Raw genomic sequence first — 22,294 nt, 5'->3', positions numbered from 1 at the left:
ATCCGTTGAAAAAGAGGAATAAGCAGCAATCGCAGCTGCCGCAGGTGCAACCGGAGCGGAAGGAGAAGTGCCCGCCCGTGTTTGTGAAGGGCGATCCACCGGATTTGCTGCCGAAAATCCGCCAACCTATGGGAAAGGGCCTCGAGTGCACGTTCCGGCTTTGCAGCGAGGGAGTCAAGGTGATGCCTGCTGCTAATCAAGATCACCACAAGTCTATCGTGGAGTTTTTTTTTTTTTTTTTCCTGTTCGGGTGTGCCACTGCGACCAATTATTAGATCTATTGTAGCGTTACCCGTATCCTTAGTGTTTAAGTGCATGTCGAATTACTCCAGCGCTATTGAGAAGCAATGCAGTATCGGTTTCGATACAGTTGTTGTTTTGTTTTCTCAAGACCACCATGACAAGGTCCCGCTATGTAGACCCTTCATAGAGAGCAAAATCCCATTGAAGGCGCGCCCTTATCAATATGAAATCAATCCTGTCTTGAGAAAACAGAACAGTAATACTGTTTTTGGCCATGCATCGGAGCCCTAGCCACATCCTTGTCTTGCTTCTAGAATATCACCAGTGAAACAATGAAAACCCGGGATTTAGCTCTGTCTACAAGACCATTTCAAGCAAGAGAATTTGTTCAGTAATGAGAACTTCCGTGTGTTCCTCTCACTACCATTGTTCACCAGTTAAAGCAGAGTTAGTACGTATTTAAACCCCTAACTCGATTTTTCCAGCAGTCAGTTCAGCCTAGGACCGGGTACCCAGGGTTTTTAACTAATTGCTTGAAAAGTTGTTTCCACTGCATACAATTTAGCCTCAAACAAGAGGAATTCGAGTCTTTCAACTGTCTGCAAGGTAACATTAATTATGTTTTTTTTCTGAGACTGCTGTTGGTAGCGAGGACTAAATACGATGAATCCTTAATTACCACAACTTATTGCCCTAGGCTTGGGCTCTGCTTTGTAGATCTTCCTCCGCAACACACGACGTCAATGTGCTCCACCGTGTTACGGAGTTCCGTGTTACCGTGTTCGTGGAGTTCCTACAGGTCCACAAGTATGAGTACTACGCTCATGACCTCCCGGAATGTACCCGCTCAAGGCTTTGCTGCGAGGGCTCCACGATATGAAGGTGGAAGAGCTTATCAACGAGCTAGACACCAGTGGCCTCAAACCTGTCGCCGTCCACAAAATCGCTCGCCACGACAGGGCGAGAAAATACCGAGACCAGCTTTACCTGGTCCATCTGGAGCATGGCTCCATCACCTTCAAGGATCTGAAGCTGGTCGGAGTAATTAACTACACCGTCGTCGGCTGGGAGCGATACCGGCTCGTGCACCGTGACGTGACACAGTGCACCAAATGCTACAACGCTGCAACAAGTGTGGCGAACTGCACCCGACGGATGAGTGCGACAAGATGGAGGCAGCCGATCCAAAGTGCGCCAACTGCGGCGAAAACAGCGGGCCACTACGAAGGACTGTCCCAAGTGCGCCGAGTTCGTGGAGATCCGGAAGAGGACTTCCACCAAAAATCAGCCTATGCGTCGAGCAGTTCCACCCCCGGCGCTGAATGAGAGGAATTTTCCGGCCATTACGCCTCCCCGTCGACCGATCCCGGTTCTTCCGCCGCTGCAGCCACACAAACGGCTTACTGCTGCCGCTGGATCGGTTCCATCCGCGACTCCCAATGGATTCCGTCGACAGGACAAGGACAGGACGAGCCCCTTCTGGCTGAACGTGATCCACCGTTCTACACATCAGAGCAGCTAGTTTCAATTTTCACACAACTGGCATCGCGACTACGCGGGTGCAAAACACGCTTCGACCAGGTCTTCACCAGTCATCACCCTCATCGTGGCATACTGCCCAACGCAATCCAAGGAGATCGATGGGACATCGGCCGCCCTCCGCAGAGACATCGTCAAACAAACGCGGCGCCAAGGGCAGTACATCATCGCCGGTGATCTGAATGCAAGACATCAAGCCTGGGGAAACTCAAGGAGCAATCGGAACGGCATGATCTGGAGTAGCGATCTAGAAGAAGGCCATTACACCATCCTGAACCCGGACTCACCCACCCGTTCGTTTCAGCAGATCCGGGGTACATTCGACGCTCGATCTGTTCATCACGAACATGGATGACCAAATATCGCAGCCGGTCGTCTATCAGGAACTGAGCTCTGATCACTATCCGGTGGTGGCCGAAATCCACTCTTCGATCAACCGTCTCTCTCCACTCTCCAGGAGGAACTATCACCGAGTGAACTGGCAGCGGTTTCAGCAGTGCGTCGACAACTCCATCGATTACGAGGTGCGTCCGGAGACGCCGGAAAGTATCGACCGCCAGCTGTGCGCCATCGAAGAGGCAATCTCGATGGCCCGGGAACAACTCGTCCCGGCGGCTCGACAGGTAAGCAACACCCTGACCATCGATACACTCACTAAAGATTTGATTCGATTGCGGAATGTCACTCGCAGGCAGTTTCAGCGTACTGGACTGCCTGAGCTTAAAACACGCTGCAATCGACTCACAGAAATTATCCAGGCCAGAATGGTGGACCGCAGAAGTAAGGATTTCCCGAATTAGAACCGCGCTGGCCCAGACTGTGCTAAGCCGTTCTGGTTCTAAGCCGTTCTCCGGCTTAGCTACTTCCATCTTCAGCCTTCTCTCAGGATTATCCAAGCTATTCGAAAGAGCTTTTCATCACCGGTTACTTGAGTTTGCCGAAAATCTCAACATCTTGCTCGAGGAACAGTTTGGTTTCCGACGCGGTCGGTCAACCGTGCACCAACTGACTCGAGTTACCAACGTCCTCAGACGGAACAAGTTCGTCCAGGTCATCGTTTTCCCCCACTCTAAATCTCCTAAACATGCTCCGCCTGGGGACTGTAAAATCATCCTCAAAGGCACGACTGTGGAATGGGCCAACGAGGCCGACTACCGTGGCTTGACCCTCGACAGCAAGCTTATTTTCAGGCAACGGCAACGGTGACGAAGAGTGTAACGTCTTGTTGAAACTACTGTATCCTTTGATCAATCGTCGGTCGTCGTGATCGAATACGGCATGCCGGTCTGGGAGAGCTGCGCTAAGACCCACCATCTCAAATTACAACGGGCCCAAAACAGGTTCCTGCGGATGATCATGCACACCCCTCCCAGGACAAGAACATCTGAGGTCAACCGTCTGGCCGGGATTAAAACATTACATGAGCGCTTTGGTGAGTGCAAGGAAAGGTTCAGGGTTCGTTGCGCCTTCTCGGACCAAGAAGCGATTAGGGCGCTTATAGTCAATTAGGTTATCAAATTTTATGTAAATATTAGTGTAAATAGGTAGCTAGGTTGTCAAATTTTGAAAAATTAACGAATGCCTACATAAGGCTATAATGTAAAATAGAATTTCAAAACAAAACAGACACTGTACAAATAATAAATAAAAATCAAAGCTAAAGGGCCTAAAGGCCAACCACTTCATAATTGTACACCGATGTAAAACACAAAAATACGATACATAAACGGAAATTTAATTGGGTCCTAAAGCCTTACCTCGTTTATGGTTGCAAACGATAGTGCATCGGTCAAGAATACTTGAACCGATGTTATAAAAAATCTGGTAAAAGTCTAAATCAGTTAAAATATTATTTTTATGTTTAATATATTTTGAGGAAACTATTGGCCTGTGCAACATTTCAGAACGAATCAACCATCAGCCCAAAACGTCAGGCCCATATATTAACTGTCAAAGGTTGAGTCAAGTGCCCTGCGGTGTTTTGCTAGTGCGTTTGAATCCTTACGTCAAACAGGACCGAAAATGTCGAGGAAGCATTTTTCAGCTATTTTCAAATTAAACAATGTTCCTTTCAATTTTTGAGTCAAAATAAAAACTGACGCGTTCAGGATGATTAACTTCATCGTTCCCTGAAATAAAATCGAATATCGGTTCTTCATTTTAGGATCAATTTAGGTTAAAAAAAAAAACAAAAAGTTAAGTGTCAACCTTGTTTTGTGACTTTAGGCGGACTGAAGCTCTTTCGAATTTATTGTTCAACGTTGCACTCGAGGGCGCAGAGGAACGGCACTATCATCACACAGCCGCATATGTTCCTGGGCTTTGCGGACGATATGGAGGCTGTTGTCCCACTGAAGAGGGAAACGGCGAGGATAAACAGCCATTAACGCTACCAAGACAACGTACATGGTGGGAGGTAGAGATAGAGAAAGACCTAGTGGTGTTGGTGCAGAGGTTGTGCTTGATGGGGATGTGTTAGAAGTAGTTGAAGCATTTGTTTACCTTGGCACGCTTGTGACATGTGCCAATGAAGGCTGCTGCGTATAGGGCCTTCTACGTAACCAGCTTAGGTCCTGCAACATGCAGACGGAAACGAAATTTGCTCTATGTAAAACTTTGATTCTACCAGTGGCCCGGCCCTTTTCTGGACATGAAGCATGGACGTTAAAAGCGGCGGACCGGAGAGCTTTCAGGGTTTTCGAGCGAAAAGTGGTGCGCACAAAAAAAAAAAAAACGAAAAAAACTTGCCTTGCCTTGGCGCCGAATCGTGAGCTGTAGCAAGTATACAAAGAAGAAAATACTGTGAATCGTATAAAACACTACAAAATACTACACGGCAGACCTCAGTGGGCTGGTCACTCAGTGCGAATGTCGGAAGAAAAAGAATAGCGAAAATAATATTCCAACAGAGAACCGGATAGGGGCCAGTAGGTCGGAAAGGAAACGTCACAATGTCAAAACATCGTTCTCTCTCTCTCTCTCTCCTCTGTGAGTGCCGCTGGGGCCCTGAAAAGGGCCGTTTTGGTATCTGTGGGGGTACGTCTCCGAAAACCTCGCTTGTTCACTTGGAGCTGGTGTACTTGGTGACGGCTTTGGTGCCCTCCGAGACAGCGTGCTTGGCCAGCTCGCCCGGCAGCAGGAGGCGAACGGCGGTCTGAATCTCGCGGCTGGTGATCGTTGAGCGTTTGTTGTAGTGCGCCAGACGGGAGGCCTCGGCCGCGATACGCTCGAAGATGTCGTTTACGAAGCTGTTCATGATGCTCATCGCCTTCGACGAGACGCCAGTGTCCGGGTGGACCTGCTTCAACACCTTGTAAACGTAGATGGCGTAGCTTTCCTTCCTCCGTAGTTTCCGCTTCGGTTGTTTGTCGCCCTTGACGATGTTTTTCTGAGCCTTGGTCCCGCTCCCGCTGCCGCTGCCCGTTGCAGCCGTTGCCGCCTTTTCGCTGCCTTTCCGCCGCCGCCGCCGCCGCCGGTTTTCGGTGCCATGCTTGGGTGGTACTTCGGTGCGTCGTTCGTTCTTTCGAACTGCCATCGGCTTGCCAGTATCCCAGCGCAATGCAGACCGAGGGACCGCCCCTTCGGTGTTCGGTACCATTGGTGACCGCTTGCTGGCACCGCCTTTCGTTCGCTCGATGCCAGTGCTGTTGCGCAAAACCAGTGCCAAGGCATCTTTTCCGGCATCTCTCTCATCCAGTCAGTCATCCAGCCACCAACTGAGCGCGGCGATCATCAAATCAGGCGCAACCAACCAAACAACCAACCAACCAAAACGATGTCTGGCCGTGGCAAGGGAGGCAAAGTCCGGGGAAAGCCGAAATCCCGCTCCGTACGCGCTGGGTTGCAGTTCCCGGTTGGTCGCATCCACCGTCTGCTCCGGAAGGGTCACTACGCCGAACGTGTGGGTGCCGGTGCCCCGGTCTATCTGGCCGCCGTGATGGAGTACCTGGCAGCGGAAGTGCTCGAGCTGGCAGGAAAGGCCGCTCGCGATAACAAAAAAACTCGCATCATTCCCCGCCATCTGCAGCTGGCTATCCGTAACGATGAGGAGTTGAACAAGCTGCTTGCTGGCGTAACTATCGCCCAAGGTGGCGTCTTGCCCAACATACAGGCGGTTCTGCTGCCGAAGAGGACCGAGAAGAAGTCGGCCGCCACCACCTGAACACAACAGCCCAAACCCAACCCAACCCAACTACCCGAAAGAAACCGTCCTTTTCAGGACGACCAGTGGCCAATTTCCCAGAAGGAAAGGAAGTGCGAACGCATCCGGGACTTTTGTTATATGTTTTGTGACTATCTTCATTACAGGAGGCGCAATCATTGCAGGGCTGTTACGTTTTACCAGACACCTGAGAAGGGGGCAGCAGGGACAGCAGGAACAGCATGATGTCCAAGGGCTTGACGACCCCTCCCCAGCTGTCTGCGAGTCAGGGAGAACTGCCTAGGGCGTGGTGGGATTTAGCAGTGGGCTCTGCTAAAATCCCTCCCAAAAAAACCACAAGTGCCCGTAAGCGGACTCTATCAAAGCGACTGTGTGCCGCTTCAAAAGCACAAGCCCAGGGAGGGAGTGCCAACTGGCATGTGGAGTGTCCCTACTTCGGTAGGGTAGTGCGTGAGCTGCTTCGGCAGGGAGTGAGTGATCTGTTGTGCTGAGGCAGGAGTGTCATAGCGAGTCGCCGCCGCTATGGCCACCTCGAAGCGCAGCAGAAGTCTGAGTATGGACTGCACATGCTAAGGTAAGAGTGTCGTAGCGTAGTATCGTTGATTAGTCCCCACATACCGCTATCGACACCTCGAGGCATGGCAGTGGAGTGTTAGAATAAGTTGTGGAGTGTACCTACTTCGGTAGGGTAGCGCGTGAGCTGCTTCGGCAGGGGGTGAGTGATCTGGTTGTGCTGGGGCAGGAGTGTCATAGCGTGTCTCCGCCGCTATTGTCACCTCAAAGCGCAGCAGAAGTCTGAGTATGGACTGCACATGCTGAGGCAGGAGTCGAGGTATCCCATCGACACCTCGAGGCATTGCAGTGGAGTGTTAGAGTGAGCACCCGAAAAAGGGTCACATGGAGCGAATGGTCTTTGGAGAAGCTGCTTCGGCGGCAGGGTAGCAGTGGGTTGTACCCACACACCTACAGTTGTGCACATGTGGTGCATGGGGAGTGTCCCTGCTTCGGCAGGGTAGCGTATGGTCTGCTTCGGCAGTTTTGTGATTGATCTGCTCGTGCTGAGGCAGAGTGTCGTAGCGCAATATCTGTAGGCCCAGGCAGTTACCGCTATTGACACCTCGAGGCATGGCAGCGGAGCGTCCGGGAGAGCATCCAAGTAAGACTCAAATGGAGTGAATGGGGTGCGAGCACCCAAGTCAGTCTCGCGTGGGACGAGTGCCTGTGTGAGCGATAATGAGTGAGTACGCTTAGTACTGCCGTCCCCCAAGTAGTACTGCGAGGTAGTTCCTGGGGAAACGATGGTGGAGCCAAGGGAGTTTAGTCGGTATTACCGGTAGGGTCGAGTCCGACACTGCAGTACACTTCCGTGTGGTAGTTTGGCAACTACAATGCACGTGTACTGGGTTAGTGTGTAAATGCATTCTCCCTTGTAAAAAAAAAAAGACACCTGAGAAGGCAACTCAGGTAGTGTGGGGATGGGTTTGTCATGTAACTTTTACCCGACCCACTAAAACCAAAACCCTTTCGCCAGTCCATACCCCCTGGCCCGCAATTAAGCAATACATCATGGCGAGTTGTGGCGCCTGCCTAGGATGTGGTGGGGTTTGACAGTGGGCCCTGTTAAACCTCTATAAAGCTGCATGCATCCGCAAGTAGGCTCCGCCAAACTACCGTGTGCCGCTCAAAGCGCACAAGCCCAAGTCCTGGTGTTAGGTGGGACAAAAAAACAGCCCTGACAGCCGCCTTTAAAAACGGAAAGCGGAACAGACAAAACTCGATTTTCCGGAGGAAAAAGCGCCAGCAGGAAGATCGAGACCGTGGAGAGACGGAGGAACTGTACCGCGCTAATAACGCACGAAAGTTCTATGAGAAGATGAACCGTTCACGTAAGGGCCACGTGCCACAGCCCGATATGTGTAAGGACACAAACAGGAACCTTCTTACAAACGAGCGTGAGGTGATCCAAAGGTGGCGGCAGCCTACGAAGAAACACCTGAATGGCGATATGGCAGACAACGATGGCGGTATGGTAATGAACCTAGGAGCACGCGCGCAGGACATGCGACTTCCGGCTCCGAATCTCCAGGAAATCCAGGAGGAGATCGGCCAGCTGAAAAACAACAAAGCCCCTGGAGTTGACCAACTACCAGGAGAGCTGTTTAAACACGGTGGTGAGGCACTGGCTAGAGCGCTGCACTGGGTGATAACCAAGGTTTGGGAGGATGAGGTTCTGCCGCAGGAGTGGATGGAAGGTGTCGTGTGTCCCATCTACAAAAGGGCGATAAGCTGGATTGTAGCAATCCCCAGTTCGAGACAGCAACACGTACGGACGTGTTTTTGCTCGCGCATTTTTCGAAGTGTTTTTTTCTCGTTCTTTCGCTGTTTACGTTTTCGCTTGTCGCGTTGGCGTTCTTTTCTCCCGGACCCGTCAGGAGACTCGGTGGCCGATTCGGTCGCTGGAAAAGTGCCTAAGCGCACTGCTCTTGGAGGCGCAGGTAACCCCTCCAAGCAGCTTTTGCAGAGCAAGGTGTTCTCGCCGTTGCCGCTTGATGACGCCGGCAATCCGCCGAAAAGAGGAAGAAGCAGCAATCGCAGCTGCCGCAGGTGCAACCGGAGCGGAAGGAGAAGTGCCCGCCCGTGTTTGTGAAGGGCGATCCGCCGGATTTACGCCCAAAAATTCGCCAGCTGATCGCTAAGGGGCTGAAATGTACTTTTCGGCTCTGCAGCGAGGGCGTGAAAGTGATGCCGGCCAACAGGGACCATCATCAATCCGTCGTGGAGCTCCTCGAGGTCCACAAGTATGAGTACTACACTCAGGACCACCCCGGCACGAAGCCGCTCAAGGCTTTGCTGCGAGGACTTCACGACATGAAGGAGGAAGAGCTCCAAGCAGAGCTTGAAAGTTGCGGACTGAAGCCAGTAGCCGTCCACAAGATCGCTCGTCACGACAAGGCGAGGAAATATCGCGACCAGCTTTACCTGATCCATCTGGAGCACGGCTCCACTACCTGGAAGGGCCTGAAGCTGGTTGGCGTTATAAATTACACCGCCGTTGACTGGGAGCGATATCGGCCAGTGCACCGCGATGTCACGCAATGCACCAACTGCTTCAATTTCGGGCACGGCACCAGGAACTGCCGCATGAAGCCGCGCTGCAACAAGTGTGGCGAACCCCATCCGACTGACGAGTGCGACAAAATGGAGGTGGCCGATCCCAAGTGCGCCAACTGTGGCGACAAACATCAGGCCACCACAAAGGGCTGCCCAAAGCGAGCCGAGTTCCTGGAAATCCGGAAGAAGGCTTCCACCAGGACCATTCCGAAGAAGAACCGTGTTCCTGTAATCAACGAGGTGAACTTTCCAGCCATCCCGGCTCCCCGTCGGAGAACGAAGCCGTCCCACCGGAAGAATCTGCCCCGCTGTACACTCCGGAGCAACTGATGCCGATCTTCGCGCAGCTCGCCACTCGACTGCGCGGCTGCAAAACCGATTCGACCAGGTCTTCACACTTGGCATGTTCATCATTGAAAATGGCTGCTAGGGTGGGCCTGGTCAACTGGAACGCTTGCTCGCTAAAGAGCAAAACAATCGAGCTGAAGGATTTCCTTGAGGAGAAGGAAATAGACGTGGCGTTCAAAAACCGGAGGTGAACATCAACATCCCGGACTTCCGCATCGTGCGACTCGACCGGCCGACCAGGGGAGGTGGTGTGGCCATCGCTCTTCGCTACAACATCAACTGTCGTCTGCTTCCAAGCTTCCAGCTCAGTGTCATCGAGGCCATCGGTGTCGAAATCACCACTTCGGTCGGCACAATCGCGCTCATCGCGGCGTACTGTCCAACGCAAGCCAAAGCCGGCGATGGATCATCGGCTGCCCTTCGGAGGGACATCGTCAAGCTGACGCGGAGGCAAGGCCAGTATATCATTGCCGGCGACTTGAATGCCAAACATCAAGCCTGGGGCAACAGTCGCGGCAATCGAAACGGCACCATCTGGAGCAACGACATGGAGGAAGGCCACTACACGATCCTGAGCCCGGATTCCCCCACTCGGCTGAGTCGGTCCGGTGCCCACGCAACGCTCGACCTCTACGTAACAAACCTGAGTGACCACGTCTCGCAGCCGGTTGTATACCAGGAGCTCAGTTCGGATCACTATCCGGTGGTGGCGGAACTGGGCTCCTCGGTCAATCGGCACCAGCAGTTACGGCGGAACTACCACCGAGTGAACTGGCAGCGTTTCCAGCAGTGCGTCGATAACACCGTTGACTACGAGGTGCGTCCGGAGACGCCGGAAAGTATCGACCGCCAGCTGTGCGCTATCGAGGAGGCGATCACGGCGGCCCGAGAGCAACACGTACCGACGGCTCGGCAGGTAAGCAACTCCTTAAACATCGATACACTCACCAAAGATTTGATTCGATTGCGGAATGTCACTCGCAGGCAGTTTCAGCGTACTGGACTGCCTGAGCTTAAACACGCTGCAATCGAATCACAAAAATATCAAGGCCAGAATGGTGGACCTCAAAATAACGACTTCTCGAATAAGATCCGCACTCTCCCAGATTATGCTAAGCCGTTCTGGAAAATGACCAAAATTCTAAAATCCAAGCCTCGGCCCATTCCACCTTTGATCCCACTAGACAATAATGGCTCGAAGGATCGCTTGATAACTCCTGCAGAGAAGGTCGCTGAAATAGGTCGTCACTTCGTCAGCTCACACAATCTTGGGCAGAACATCACCAGTCCTCACGAAGCAGCCGTCAACGAGCATGCAAACAACATCCATTTGATTCCCAACGACTTCTCGGAGGAGTTGGAGATCTCAGCTGGCTAATTGACGGTCTATATCAAATCATCGAAGAACATGAAGGTCCCAGGCTTCGACAGCATCCTGAATCTCGAGCTCAAACACATGATATTTAATCCGTGTCTCCGACTCAACTACTTCCCATCGTCCTGGAAGTCAGCGAAAGTCATCCCCATCCGGAAGCCTGGGAAGGATCCTTCCTCTCCCAAAAGTTATCGACCCATCAGCCTTCTCTCAGGGTTATCCAAGCTATTCGAAAAAGCTATTCATCACCGGTTACTTGAGTCTGCCGAAAATCTCAACATCTTGCTCGAGGAACAGTTTGGTTTCCGACGCGGTCGGTCAACTGTACACCAACTGACCCGAGTTACCAACGTCCTCAGACGGAACAAATTTGTCTCGAAAACATCCGCCATGGCCTTACTCGATGTCGAGAAGGCATTTGACAATGTATGGCATGATGGCCTGGTGTACAAACTACAACGCTACAATCTTCCCAGCTACCTGGTGAAAATCATCAACAATTACCTGTCGGCAAGGACATTTCGGGTCTCAATCAGCGGAGCGAGTTCCAATGCGCACAACATCGTCGCAGGCGTCCCCCAGGGCAGTATCCTCCGGCCCCTGCTTTTCAATCTGTTCACCTCCGACATGCCAGAACCTCCAGAAGGCGGCATTCTGTCTCTGTTCGCAGATGACACATCCATCGTCTACAACGGTAGAGTGATCAGAGCGCTAGTGGCAAAACTCCAACGAGGCCTGGATGCCCTGACAGAGTACCTCACCAGCTGGAAGATCTGTATCAACGCGGCGAAGACCCAAGTCATTATTTCCCCCCACTCCAAATCCCCTAAACTTGTTCCGCCTGGGGACTGTAAAATCATCCTCAATGGCACGACTGTGGAATGGGCCAATGAGGCCGACTACCTTGGCTTGACCCTCGACAGCAAGCTTATTTTCAGGCAGCAGGTTGACAAAACGGTGACAAAGTGTAACGTCTTGTTGAAACTACTGTACCCTTTGATCAACCGCCGGTCGTCATTGTCCCTGAAAAATAAGCTTGCTGTCTACAAGCAAATCATCCTCCCTGTGATCGAATACGGCATGCCGGTCTGGGAGAGCTGCGCTAAAACCCACCACCTCAAACTTCAACGGGTCCAAAACAAATTCCTGAGGATGATCCTCAACACCCCAGAACAAGAACATCCGAGGTCCACCGTCTGGCCGGAATAAAAACCTTACATGAACGCTTTGGTGAGTGTAAAGAAAAGTTTAGGGTCCGTTGCTTGCACTCGGACCAACAAGCGCTTAGGGCGCTAGTTCCAATCTAGGTTATCAAATTTTTATTGTAAATATTAGTGTACATAGTAGTTAGGTTATCAAATTTTAAAAACACACTAGCGCCTGCTGAAGGCCGTCATGATACATTATATTTTAAAAATTAAGTAGAAACATAAAAATAATAATAATAATAATAATTAAAATTGAAGTTGGAGGCCAAGCCGGCCGATCACTGTACATGTTAAAAATAATTGTAGAACAAAAATTGTGTAAATAAAGAAGAATTTTACTACTACTACTACTACTACTACTGTGAGATTGTAGCAACTACCGCGCAATCACATTGCTGAACGCCGCCTACAAGGTACTCTCCCAAATTTTATGCCGCCGACTAACACCAATTGCAAGAGAGTTCGTGGGGCAGTACCAGGCAGGATTTATGGGTGAACGCTCTACCACAGACCAGGTGTTCGCCATACGTCAGGTATTGCAGAAATGCCGCGAATACAACGTGCCCACACATCATCTATTTATCGACTTCAAAGCCGCATATGATACAATCGATCGGGACCAGCTATGGCAGCTAATGCACGAAAACGGATTTCCGGATAAACTGATACGGTTGATCAAGGCAACGATGGATCGGGTGATGTGCGTAGTTCGAGTTTCAGGGGCATTCTCGAGTCCCTTCGAAACGCGTAGAGGGTTACGGCAAGGTGATGGTCTTTCGTGTCTGCTATTCAACATCGCTTTGGAGGGAGTAATACGAAAGGCAGGGATTGACACGAGTGGTACGATTTTCACGATGTCCGTCCAGTTATTTGGTTTCGCCGACGACCTTGATATGATGGCACGTAACTTTGAGAGGATGGAGGAGCCTACATCAGACTGAAAAGCGAAGCTAATCGAATTGGACTAGTCATCAACACGTCGAAGACGAAGTACATGATAGGAAGAGGCTCAAGAGAGGTCAATGTAAGCCACCCACCACGAGTTTCTATCGGTGGTGACGAAATCGAGGTGGTTGAAGAATTCGTGTACTTGGGCTCGCCGCCGTACCAAACTGACTATCTACAAAACGCTTATAAGACCGGTAGTTCTCTACGGGCACGAGACCTGGACGATGCTCGTGGAGGACCAACGCGCACTGGGAGTTTTCGTGCTGCGTATAATTTATGGTGGGGTGCAGATGGCGGACGGTACGTGGAGGAGGCGAATGAACCACGAGTTGCATCAGCTGTTGGGAGAACCATTCATCGTTCACACCGCGAAAATCGGAAGACGGCGGTGGGCCGGGCACGTAGCCAGAATGTCGAATTGTAATTCGGTAAAAATGGTTCTCGACAATGATCCGACTGGAACAGGAAGGCGAGGTGCACAGCGGGCAAGGTGGATCGATCAGGTGGAGGACGATTTGCGGACCCTCCGCAGACTGCGTGGTTGGCGAAGTGCAGCCATGGACCGAGCTGAATGGAGAAGACTTTTATGTGCAGCACAGGCCACTCCGGTCTTAGTATGTTAATAAATAAATAAATCATGGGGGGACTATTGAGAACGCTCACGCCTATGCTAACGCACTTGACGTCAATACACACAACCAGGCTTGTAAAATGTCATCTGCATGTCATTTGACTAATTTGCTCATAACTTTCTTTAGAAGCAAAATTTATTCCATAATTTTGAATGTACTCATAACGCTTGAGTAGGGTTATATTTTTGTCCAAGGGTACATTGCTCTAAGTATAACATCAAAGGCTGGAGAGTGAAAACTCTCCAAAATGTCACGTGTCATTTGGCATAATGTCATTTGAATGACATTTTGCCTCCCACAGATTACATATTTACAGCAAAGTCTCGTTAGACAAAGTTGTAGGCCCATTTAACCGCTATAAGTTCGTCATACAACATGAATTGATAGCTACCTTCTGAAACAAGTTCTGGGAAAATTATACAAACGAATGCAAATGACATTTGACAACACTGCCGACACAACATCGACTTCAAGGGTGGCTACCTCACCACCCGTCGATCGCAAGCTATGATAGTAACCTCAGGGTGAGCAAAGTGTTCACTGCATCACAGGTGCCCTTACTGCACTCGTTGGTTTTGTTCAAGACGCCACCACCGCTGCAGTTTCGACATAATCTGTTGAGATGCTGTGTTCACCGCATTCCATATAGCTTCCTCCCGGCACATCCTCTCGACGAGGTTGTCCGGGGTTGTATCCATACCACTAATGAGCAGCATGGCATTGCGTTCTACCTCGAATCATGGAGCAAGCATGGGTGCATGAGCGTGAATCAAGTGTTTGGGTGAGCATACAAGTCAGACTCACACGGTATGAGAGAGGCGGGCATACAAGTCAGCCCCACATGGCATGAGAAGGGTGGGCACACAAGTCAGACCCACACGGCATGACAGAGGTGCAGCAGAGTATGTACGGTGTGTTTGAGGGTGCAATAGAGTGAGCACCCAAGTCAGTGTGAGCGAGAATGAGCGAGTACGTTTAGTACTGCCACCCCAGAAGTAGTACTGGGAGGTAGTTCCTGGGGAAACGATGGCGGAGCCAAGGGAGTTTAGTCGTCGGTATTACCGGTACGGTCGAGTCCGACACTCCAGTACACATCCGTGTGGTAGTTTGGCAACTACAATGCACGTGTGCTGGGTTAGTGTGTAAATGCATTGTGTTGTGTGTTGTTGTTGTGTAACGGTTGTAAACGGTAAAACGTTACTACTGCTACCACTACTACTACTACTACTACTACTACTACTACTACTACTACTACTACTACTACTACTACTACTACTACTACTACTACTACTACTACTACTACTACTACTACTACTACTACTACTACTACTACTACTACTACTACTACTACTACTACTACTACTACTACTACTACTACTACTACTAGGTAGGCGGTCGACTAGGAGGAGTCCCCCATGGTGTGTGGACTTCTCCTTTTCGCCTAACTGCGTTTTCCCGGTCCAGTCCAGCCCAGGACTCTACTACTAACTATCAGTCAGTCAGCCAGCCAGCCAGTCAGTCAGTCAGTCAGTCAGTCAGTCAGTCAGTCAGTCAGTTAGCCAGTCAGCCAGTCAGTCTACAGAATCAAATTGCAAATCAGTCCCGAAACGATGCAATGCTTTGATGAAGTAAATATTGATTTGATTAAATTTTTGGTAATATAATTTTATCATAATTCCTTCAATTAGGTAGTTTCCTAGGTAGTAAGTTTTCACCAATATTTAGCCTCTTTGGATTTTGATAATGACTTATAGTGATGCTAGGTCTTCAATCGATATTTAATAAAGTTTTATCGCTTTTCTCAAATTCCTGCTTATTTTCAAGTGTTTGTTCAAAAAAGTCTTACGAGCTGTAAATAATTTTCTTTAATTTTATCAACAATCCTTACTGCTTTTACAATAAATATTCTGGTAAAATTGCGAAGAATCCAGAAGAATGCTTCCATATTTTCAGGAACTTTTATGAAGTCTATACTGTTAGATCGTTAGAAGGAACAAACAAATTAGACATATGCACATTATTTAGGTAATTTTGTTTTTAAATGGCTCATCAATGAACCATTTTGTAATCTTTTAAATATGTTTTCCCTGTATCAACGGTTTCGTGCAATACAGGCACAACTCGAGATCTGAAAATGTTCAGAAACAACGTTAAAAAATCTTTCATATTTCGACTTCCATGGATATTTTTGCATGTCTTGGTTCATCAGGATTACTCTTATATGTTTCAATTGAAAAACTAAAAAACAATAAATTAGAGGTATACAATTTTTTCGAAAAATCGACAAATGTTGATGCATTGTGAATATCGACCTGAGTCTTTGTCAAGTGTTACTTCATACCGTTTTCTGTGCTTTGCGAGTTGTGCCAGTATTGCACGAAACCGTCGATATGTGCACTTTTCATTATTTTCCTCCCACATAGCTTCTGGGGTGCAATCAATATCTCAAAACCTTTCCGACTAAACAGCAGTTAGAACTATCGAAAAGCCTACCGGGAATTTATTTTGTCGACTAGAGTGGTCTGGTCACCCTGCTGTAAGCACCCTCAAAGCAGGCGATTCATTCCCAGTCGTCGGCCCAAGCAATCTCTTTCGTCATGCGCTCTAGTGGCCCTGAAAAGGGCCTTTTTGTGTTGTCGTCTGCTGCACTGCGCTGCGTTCACCGCTCGCCACGGATCCGACGAGCAAGCTGGATGTCCTTGGGCATAATGGTGACACGTTTCGCGTGGATGGCGCACAGGTTGGTGTCTTCGAATAAACCGACCAGATATGCCTCGCAAGCTTCCTGCAGAGCCATTACGGCCGAGCTCTGGAAGCGCAGGTCGGTTTTAAAGTCCTGGGCGATTTCGCGGACCAAACGCTGAAAGGGAAGCTTGCGGAGTAGCAGCTCGGTGGACTTCTGGTAGCGACGGATTTCACGCAGGGCGACAGTGCCCGGCCGGAAACGGTGTGGCTTTTTGACCCCACCGGTGGCCGGGGCACTCTTGCGAGCTGCTTTGGTTGCCAGCTGCTTGCGGGGGGCCTTTCCACCGGTTGACTTCCGGGCGGTTTGCTTGGTGCGAGCCATAGTCGGTTACTTGGTTGGATGACTCTGCGGCGTGCTGTGCTCCTGTTCAGAAATACCCCGCTGACAGCTGGTTTTGTGCAAATTCCTTACCCTACCAAGCCCCGCCCCGCTCGTAACGGGTGCGTAATCGGTCGACTACGAAAAAAGAAAAAACCTGGAAATTATGCTAGCGAGTTCGAGACAGCAACACGTACGGACGTGTTTTTTGCTCGCGCATTTTTTCGAAGTGTTTTTTCTCGTTCTTTCGCTGTTTACGTTTTCGCTTGTCGCGTTGGCGTTATTTTCTCCCGGACCCGTCATGGGAGACTCGGTGGCCGATTCGGTCGCTGGAAAAGTGCCTAAGCGCACTGCTCTTGGAGGCGCGGGTAACCCCTCCAAGCAGCTTTTGCAGAGCAACGTGTTCTCGCCGTTGCCGCTTGATGACGCCGGCAATCCGTCGAAAAAGAGGAAGAAGCAGCAATCGCAGCTGCCGCAGGTGCAACCGGAGCGGAAGGAGAAGTGCCCGCCCGTGTTTGTGAAGGGCGATCCGCCGGATTTACGCCCAAAAATTCGCCAGCTGATCGCTAAGGGGCTGAAATGTACTTTTCGGCTCTGCAGCGAGGGCGTGAAAGTGATGCCGGCGAACAGGGACCATCATCAATCCGTCGTGGAGTTCCTCGAGGTCCACAAGTATGAGTACTACACTCACGACCACCCCGGCACGAAGCCGCTCAAGGCTTTGCTGCGAGGACTTCACGACATGAAGGAGGAAGAGCTCCAAGCAGAGCTTGAAAGTTGCGGACTGAAGCCAGTAGCCGTCCACAAGATCGCTCGTCACGACAAGGCGAGGAAATATCGCGACCAGCTTTACCTGATCCATCTGGAGCACGGCTCCACTACCTGGAAGGACCTGAAGCTGGTTGGCGTTATAAATTACACCGTCGTTGACTGGGAGAGATATCGGCCAGTGCACCGCGATGTCACGCAATGCACCAACTGCTTCAATTTTGGGCACGGCACCAGAAACTGCCGCATGAAGCCGCGCTGCAACAAGTGTGGCGAACCCCATCCGACTGACGAGTGCGACAAAATGGAGGTGGCCGATCCCAAGTGCGCCAACTGTGGCGACAAACATCGGGCCACCACAAAGGGCTGCCCAAAGCGAGCCGAGTTCCTGGAAATCCGGAAGAAGGCTTCCACCAGGACCATTCCGAAGAAGAACCGTGTTCCTGTAATCAACGAGGTGAACTTTCCAGCTATCCCGGCTCCCCGTCGTGTGATTCCAATACTCCCACCGCTACAGCCGCACAAGCGACTGGCAGCGGCAGCTGCATCGGTCCAAGCTCCAGCATCGTCGGCACCATCCACCAGCGAATGGCTCCGCTTCCTCCTCCTGGGTTCCGTCGGCAGTCGGAGAACGAAGCCGTCCCACCGGAAGAATCTGCCCCGCTGTACACTCCGGAGCAACTGATGCCGATCTTCGCGCAGCTCGCCACTCGACTGCGCGGCTGCAAACCCGATTCGACCAGGTCTTCACACTTGGCATGTTCATCATTGAAAATGGCTGCTAGCCTGGGCCTGGTCAACTGGAACGCTTGCTCGCTAAAGAGCAAAACAATCGAGCTGAAGGATTTCCTTGAGGAGAAGGAAATAGACGTGGCGTTCATCACCGAAACGCACCTAAAACCGGAGGTGAACATCAACATCCCGGACTTCCGCATCGTGCGACTCGACCGGCCGACCAGGGGAGGTGGTGTGGCCATCGCTCTTCGCTACAACATCAACTGTCGTCTGCTTCCAAGCTTCCAGCTCAGTGTCATCGAGGCCATCGGTGTCGAAATCACCACTTCGGTCGGCACAATCGCGCTCATCGCGGCGTACTGTCCAACGCAAGCCAAAGCCGGCGATGGATCATCGGCTGCCCTTCGGTGGGACATCGTCAAGCTGACGCGGAGGCAAGGCCAGTATATCATTGCCGGCCACTTGAATGCCAAACATCAAGCCTGGGGCAACAGTCGCGGCAATCGAAACGGCACCATCTGGAGCAACGACATGGAGGAAGGCCACTACACGATCCTGAGCCCGGATTCCCCACTCGGCTGGGTCGGTCCGGTGCCCACGCAACCCTCGACCTATACGTAACAGACCTGGTGACCACGTCTCGCAGCCGGTTGTATACCAGGAGCTCAGTTCGGATCACTATCCGGTGGTGGCGGAACTGGGCTCCTCGGTCAATCGGCACCAGCAGTTACGGCGGAACTACCACCGAGTGAACTGGCAGCGTTTCCAGCAGTGCGTCGATAACACCGTCGACTACGAGGTGCGTCCGGAGACGCCGGAAAGTATCGACCGCCAGCTGTGCGCTATCGAGGAGGCGATCACGGCGGCCCGAGAGCAACACGTACCGACGGCTCGGCAGGTAAGCAACTCCTTAAACATCGATACACTCACCAAAGATTTGATTCGATTGCGGAATGTCACTCGCAGGCAGTTTCAGCGTACTGGACTGCCTGAGCTTAAACACGCTGCAATCGAATCACAAAATTATCAAGGCCAGAATGGTGGACCTCAAAAATAACGACTTCTCGAATAAGATCCGCACTCTCCCAGATTATGCTAAGCCGTTCTGGAAAATGACCAAAATTCTAAAATCCAAGCCTCGGCCCATTCCACCTTTGATCCCACTAGACAATAATGGCTCTAAGGATCGCTTGATAACTCCTGCAGAGAAGGTCGCTGAAATAGGTCGTCACTTCGTCAGCTCACACAATCTTGGGCAGAACATCGTCAGTCCACACGAAGCAGCCGTCAACGAGCATGCTAACAACATCCATTTGATTCCCAACGACTTCTCGGAGGAGTTGGAGATCTCAACTGACGAATTGACGGCCTATATCAAATCGTCGAAGAACATGAAGGCCCCAGGCTTCGACAGCATCCTGAATCTCGAGCTCAAACACATGAGTGCTCCGTTCTTTGAGCACCTCTCGCTGATCTTTAATCATTGTCTCCGGCTTAGCTACTTCCCATCGTCCTGGAAGTCAGCGAAAGTCATCCCCATCCGGAAGCCTGGGAAGGATCCTTCCTCCCCCAAAAGTTATCGACCCATCAGCCTTCTCTCAGGGTTATCCAAGCTATTCGAAAAAGCTATTCATCATCGGTTACTTGAGTCTGCCGAAAATCTCAACATCTTGCTCGAGGAACAGTTTGGTTTCCGACGCGGTCGGTCAACTGTACACCAACTGACCCGAGTTACCAACGTCCTCAGACGGAACAAGTTTGTCTCGAAAACATCCGCCATGGCCTTACTCGATGTCGAGAAGGCATTTGACAATGTATGGCATGATGGCCTGGTGTACAAACTACAACGCTACAATCTTCCCAGCTACCTGGTGAAAATCATCAACAATTACCTGTCGGCAAGGACATTCCGGGTCTCAATCAGCGGAGCGAGTTCCAATGCGCACAACATCGTCGCAGGCGTTCCCCAGGGCAGTATCCTCAGGCCCCTGCTTTTCAATCTGTTCACCTCCGACATGCCAGAACCTCCAGAAGGCGGCATTCTGTCTCTGTTCGCAGATGACACATCCATCGTCTACAACGGTAGAGTGATCAGAGCGCTAGTGGCAAAACTCCAACGAGGCCTGGATGCCCTGACAGAGTACCTCACCAGCTGGAAGATCTGTATCAACGCGGCGAAGACCCAGGTCATCATTTTCCCCACTCCAAATCCCTAAACTTGTTCCGCCTGGGGACTGTAAACTCATTCTCAATGGCACGACTGTGGAATGGGCCAATGAGGCCGGCTACCTTAAGCTTGACCCTCGACAGCAAGCTTATTTTCAGGCAACAGGTTGACAAAACGGTGACAAAGTGTAACGTCTTGTTGAAACTACTGTACCCTTTGATCAACCGCCGGTCGTCATTGTCCCTGAAAAATAAGCTTGCTGTCTACAAGCAAATCATCCTCCCTGTGATCGAATATGGCATGCCGGTCTGGGAGAGCTGCGCTAAAACCCACCACCTCAAACTTCAACGGGTCCAAAACAAATTCCTGAGGATGATCCTCAACACCCCTCCCAGGACAAGAACATCCGAGGTCCACCGTCTGGCCGGAATAAAAACCTTACATGAACGCTTTGGTGACTGTAAAGAAAAGTTTAGGGTCCGTTGCTTGCATTCGGATCAGGCTCCAATTAGGGCGCTAGTTCCAATCTAGGTTATCAAATTTTTTTATTGTAAATATTAGTGTACATAGTAGTTAGGTTATCAAATTTTAAAAAACACACCAGCGCCTCCTAAAGGCCGTCATGATACATTATATTTTAAAAATTAAGTAATAGCATAATAATAATAATAATAACAATAATTGAAATTGAAGTTGGAGGGCCAAGCCGGCCGATCACTGTACATGTATAAAATGATTGTAGAACAAAAAATGTTTTAAATAAAGAAGAATTTTACTACTACTACTAGAAATTATGCTAGCAGACACGCACACACGCACACCACAGCATTATGACCGGTCGCGGTAAGGGTGGTAAGGGACTCGGCAAAGGAGGCGCCAAACGCCATCGGAAGGTGTTGCGCGACAACATCCAGGGCATCACCAAGCCCGCCATCCGTCGGCTGGCTCGCCGTGGGGGGGTCAAGCGTATCTCCGGGCTTATTTACGAGGAAACCCGCGGTGTGCTAAAAGTGTTCCTGGAAAATGTCATCCGGGACGCTGTCACCTACACCGAGCACTCCAAGCGCAAAACGGTCACCGCCATGGATGTCGTCTATGCTCTGAAGCGCCAGGGACGCACGCTGTATGGCTTCGGTGGCTGAGCGCACCCGTCCACGCCCGACAATAACCCAACGGCCCTTTTCAGGGCCACCGAACAACTAGGCCAAGAAGAAAGGGATTGCGCGGTCGCAAGAGAGAGAGAGCGTGTCATAATAATAAAGAATTATTGGCAGTGGCTGGTTCTCGACCCGCCGCTACCAGCATCCGGGCGCTATCGTATATACGCAAACAGCCGGCATGAGTTACCCGCCTGTATGGCCGAAAGACGATCTAACGCGGGTTTGCTCAAAATTAGGAACTTCTTATGGAAAACTATTTGGTACCGATGAAGGTGCCTAATTTTGGGAGATCGAACCTTAGACGCCTTTCGCCGTACTGATTTCAGAAAGTTAACTCCTGGTGTGCCGCTGTAAGTACGCTCAAAGCAGGCCATTCATTGGTATTGCATGCTAGCCGTACTACAATGCTACCGTATCTTCGATGGCTCGCAACTGCTGGAACATGGGGCTTTTCTATGCCTGCCCCATTGCACACAAATAGGATACAGTGTGCTGTATCCGGGAGGCGAACTCCAGCCAGCGGTAAATACCCCTCTCCTCTTGGGATCCAAAGTGGTAGCCCTGAAAAGGACTGATTGGTTTGTGTTTGTATCGGGCCTCTACCTCTTCTTACCATCAGCGGCGGTGGCCTTCTTCGGCACACACACACACACAGCCCGAACAGGTGTAATGGTGTGCAGCTGCTGGACTGCCTGACCCGGTCGAGACTGACAGTAGTCCTGGACTGGGGAAAGGAAAAGTCCACCAACGAGGAGACACGCGCACAAGCCGGTCTCGTTCATCGTTGGCGCGCACTCTCTGGCCAGGCGCAGCGCACGGAACAGCCAGAGCTGA

At 50.8% G+C, this 22,294-nt stretch overlaps 3 protein-coding genes across 3 annotated transcripts; 2 read left to right on the top strand and 1 right to left on the bottom strand.

The window, feature by feature from the left end:
- Window positions 1-4,536: 4,536 nt before the first annotated feature.
- LOC134227054 (histone H2B-like) lies at window positions 4,537-5,519 on the bottom strand. The gene has a single exon (XM_062708264.1). It carries the CDS (start codon window positions 5,378-5,380, stop codon window positions 4,844-4,846), a length of 537 nt encoding a protein of 178 aa, XP_062564248.1. The 5' UTR covers window positions 5,381-5,519; the 3' UTR covers window positions 4,537-4,843.
- Window positions 5,520-5,539: 20 nt separating this feature from the next.
- On the top strand, window positions 5,540-6,681 carry LOC134227055 (histone H2A-like). The gene has a single exon (XM_062708265.1). The coding sequence runs from the start codon at window positions 5,558-5,560 to the stop codon at window positions 5,942-5,944; it is 387 nt and encodes a 128-aa protein (XP_062564249.1). The 5' UTR covers window positions 5,540-5,557; the 3' UTR covers window positions 5,945-6,681.
- A 14,449-nt stretch (window positions 6,682-21,130) lies between these two features.
- On the top strand, window positions 21,131-21,457 carry LOC134224518 (histone H4-like). Its single transcript, XM_062703884.1, has one exon. It carries the CDS (start codon window positions 21,131-21,133, stop codon window positions 21,440-21,442), a length of 312 nt encoding a protein of 103 aa, XP_062559868.1. The 3' UTR covers window positions 21,443-21,457.
- The last annotated feature ends 837 nt before the right edge of the window (window positions 21,458-22,294 follow it).

The sequence above is a fragment of the Armigeres subalbatus genome, chromosome 3 (genome assembly GCF_024139115.2).
Source record: "Armigeres subalbatus isolate Guangzhou_Male chromosome 3, GZ_Asu_2, whole genome shotgun sequence".
NCBI classification, from domain to species: Eukaryota; Metazoa; Arthropoda; class Insecta; order Diptera; family Culicidae; genus Armigeres; species Armigeres subalbatus.
This window is presented reverse-complemented; position numbering and strand designations above follow the sequence as displayed.

Excerpts from the sequence above, each read along its gene's own strand:
- LOC134227054 (XM_062708264.1), bottom strand. The coding sequence starts at position 5,380 with ATGGTACCGAACACCGAAGGGGCGGTCCCTCGGTCTGCATTGCGCTGG.
- LOC134227055 (XM_062708265.1), top strand. The coding sequence starts at position 5,558 with ATGTCTGGCCGTGGCAAGGGAGGCAAAGTCCGGGGAAAGCCGAAATCC.
- LOC134224518 (XM_062703884.1), top strand. The coding sequence starts at position 21,131 with ATGACCGGTCGCGGTAAGGGTGGTAAGGGACTCGGCAAAGGAGGCGCC.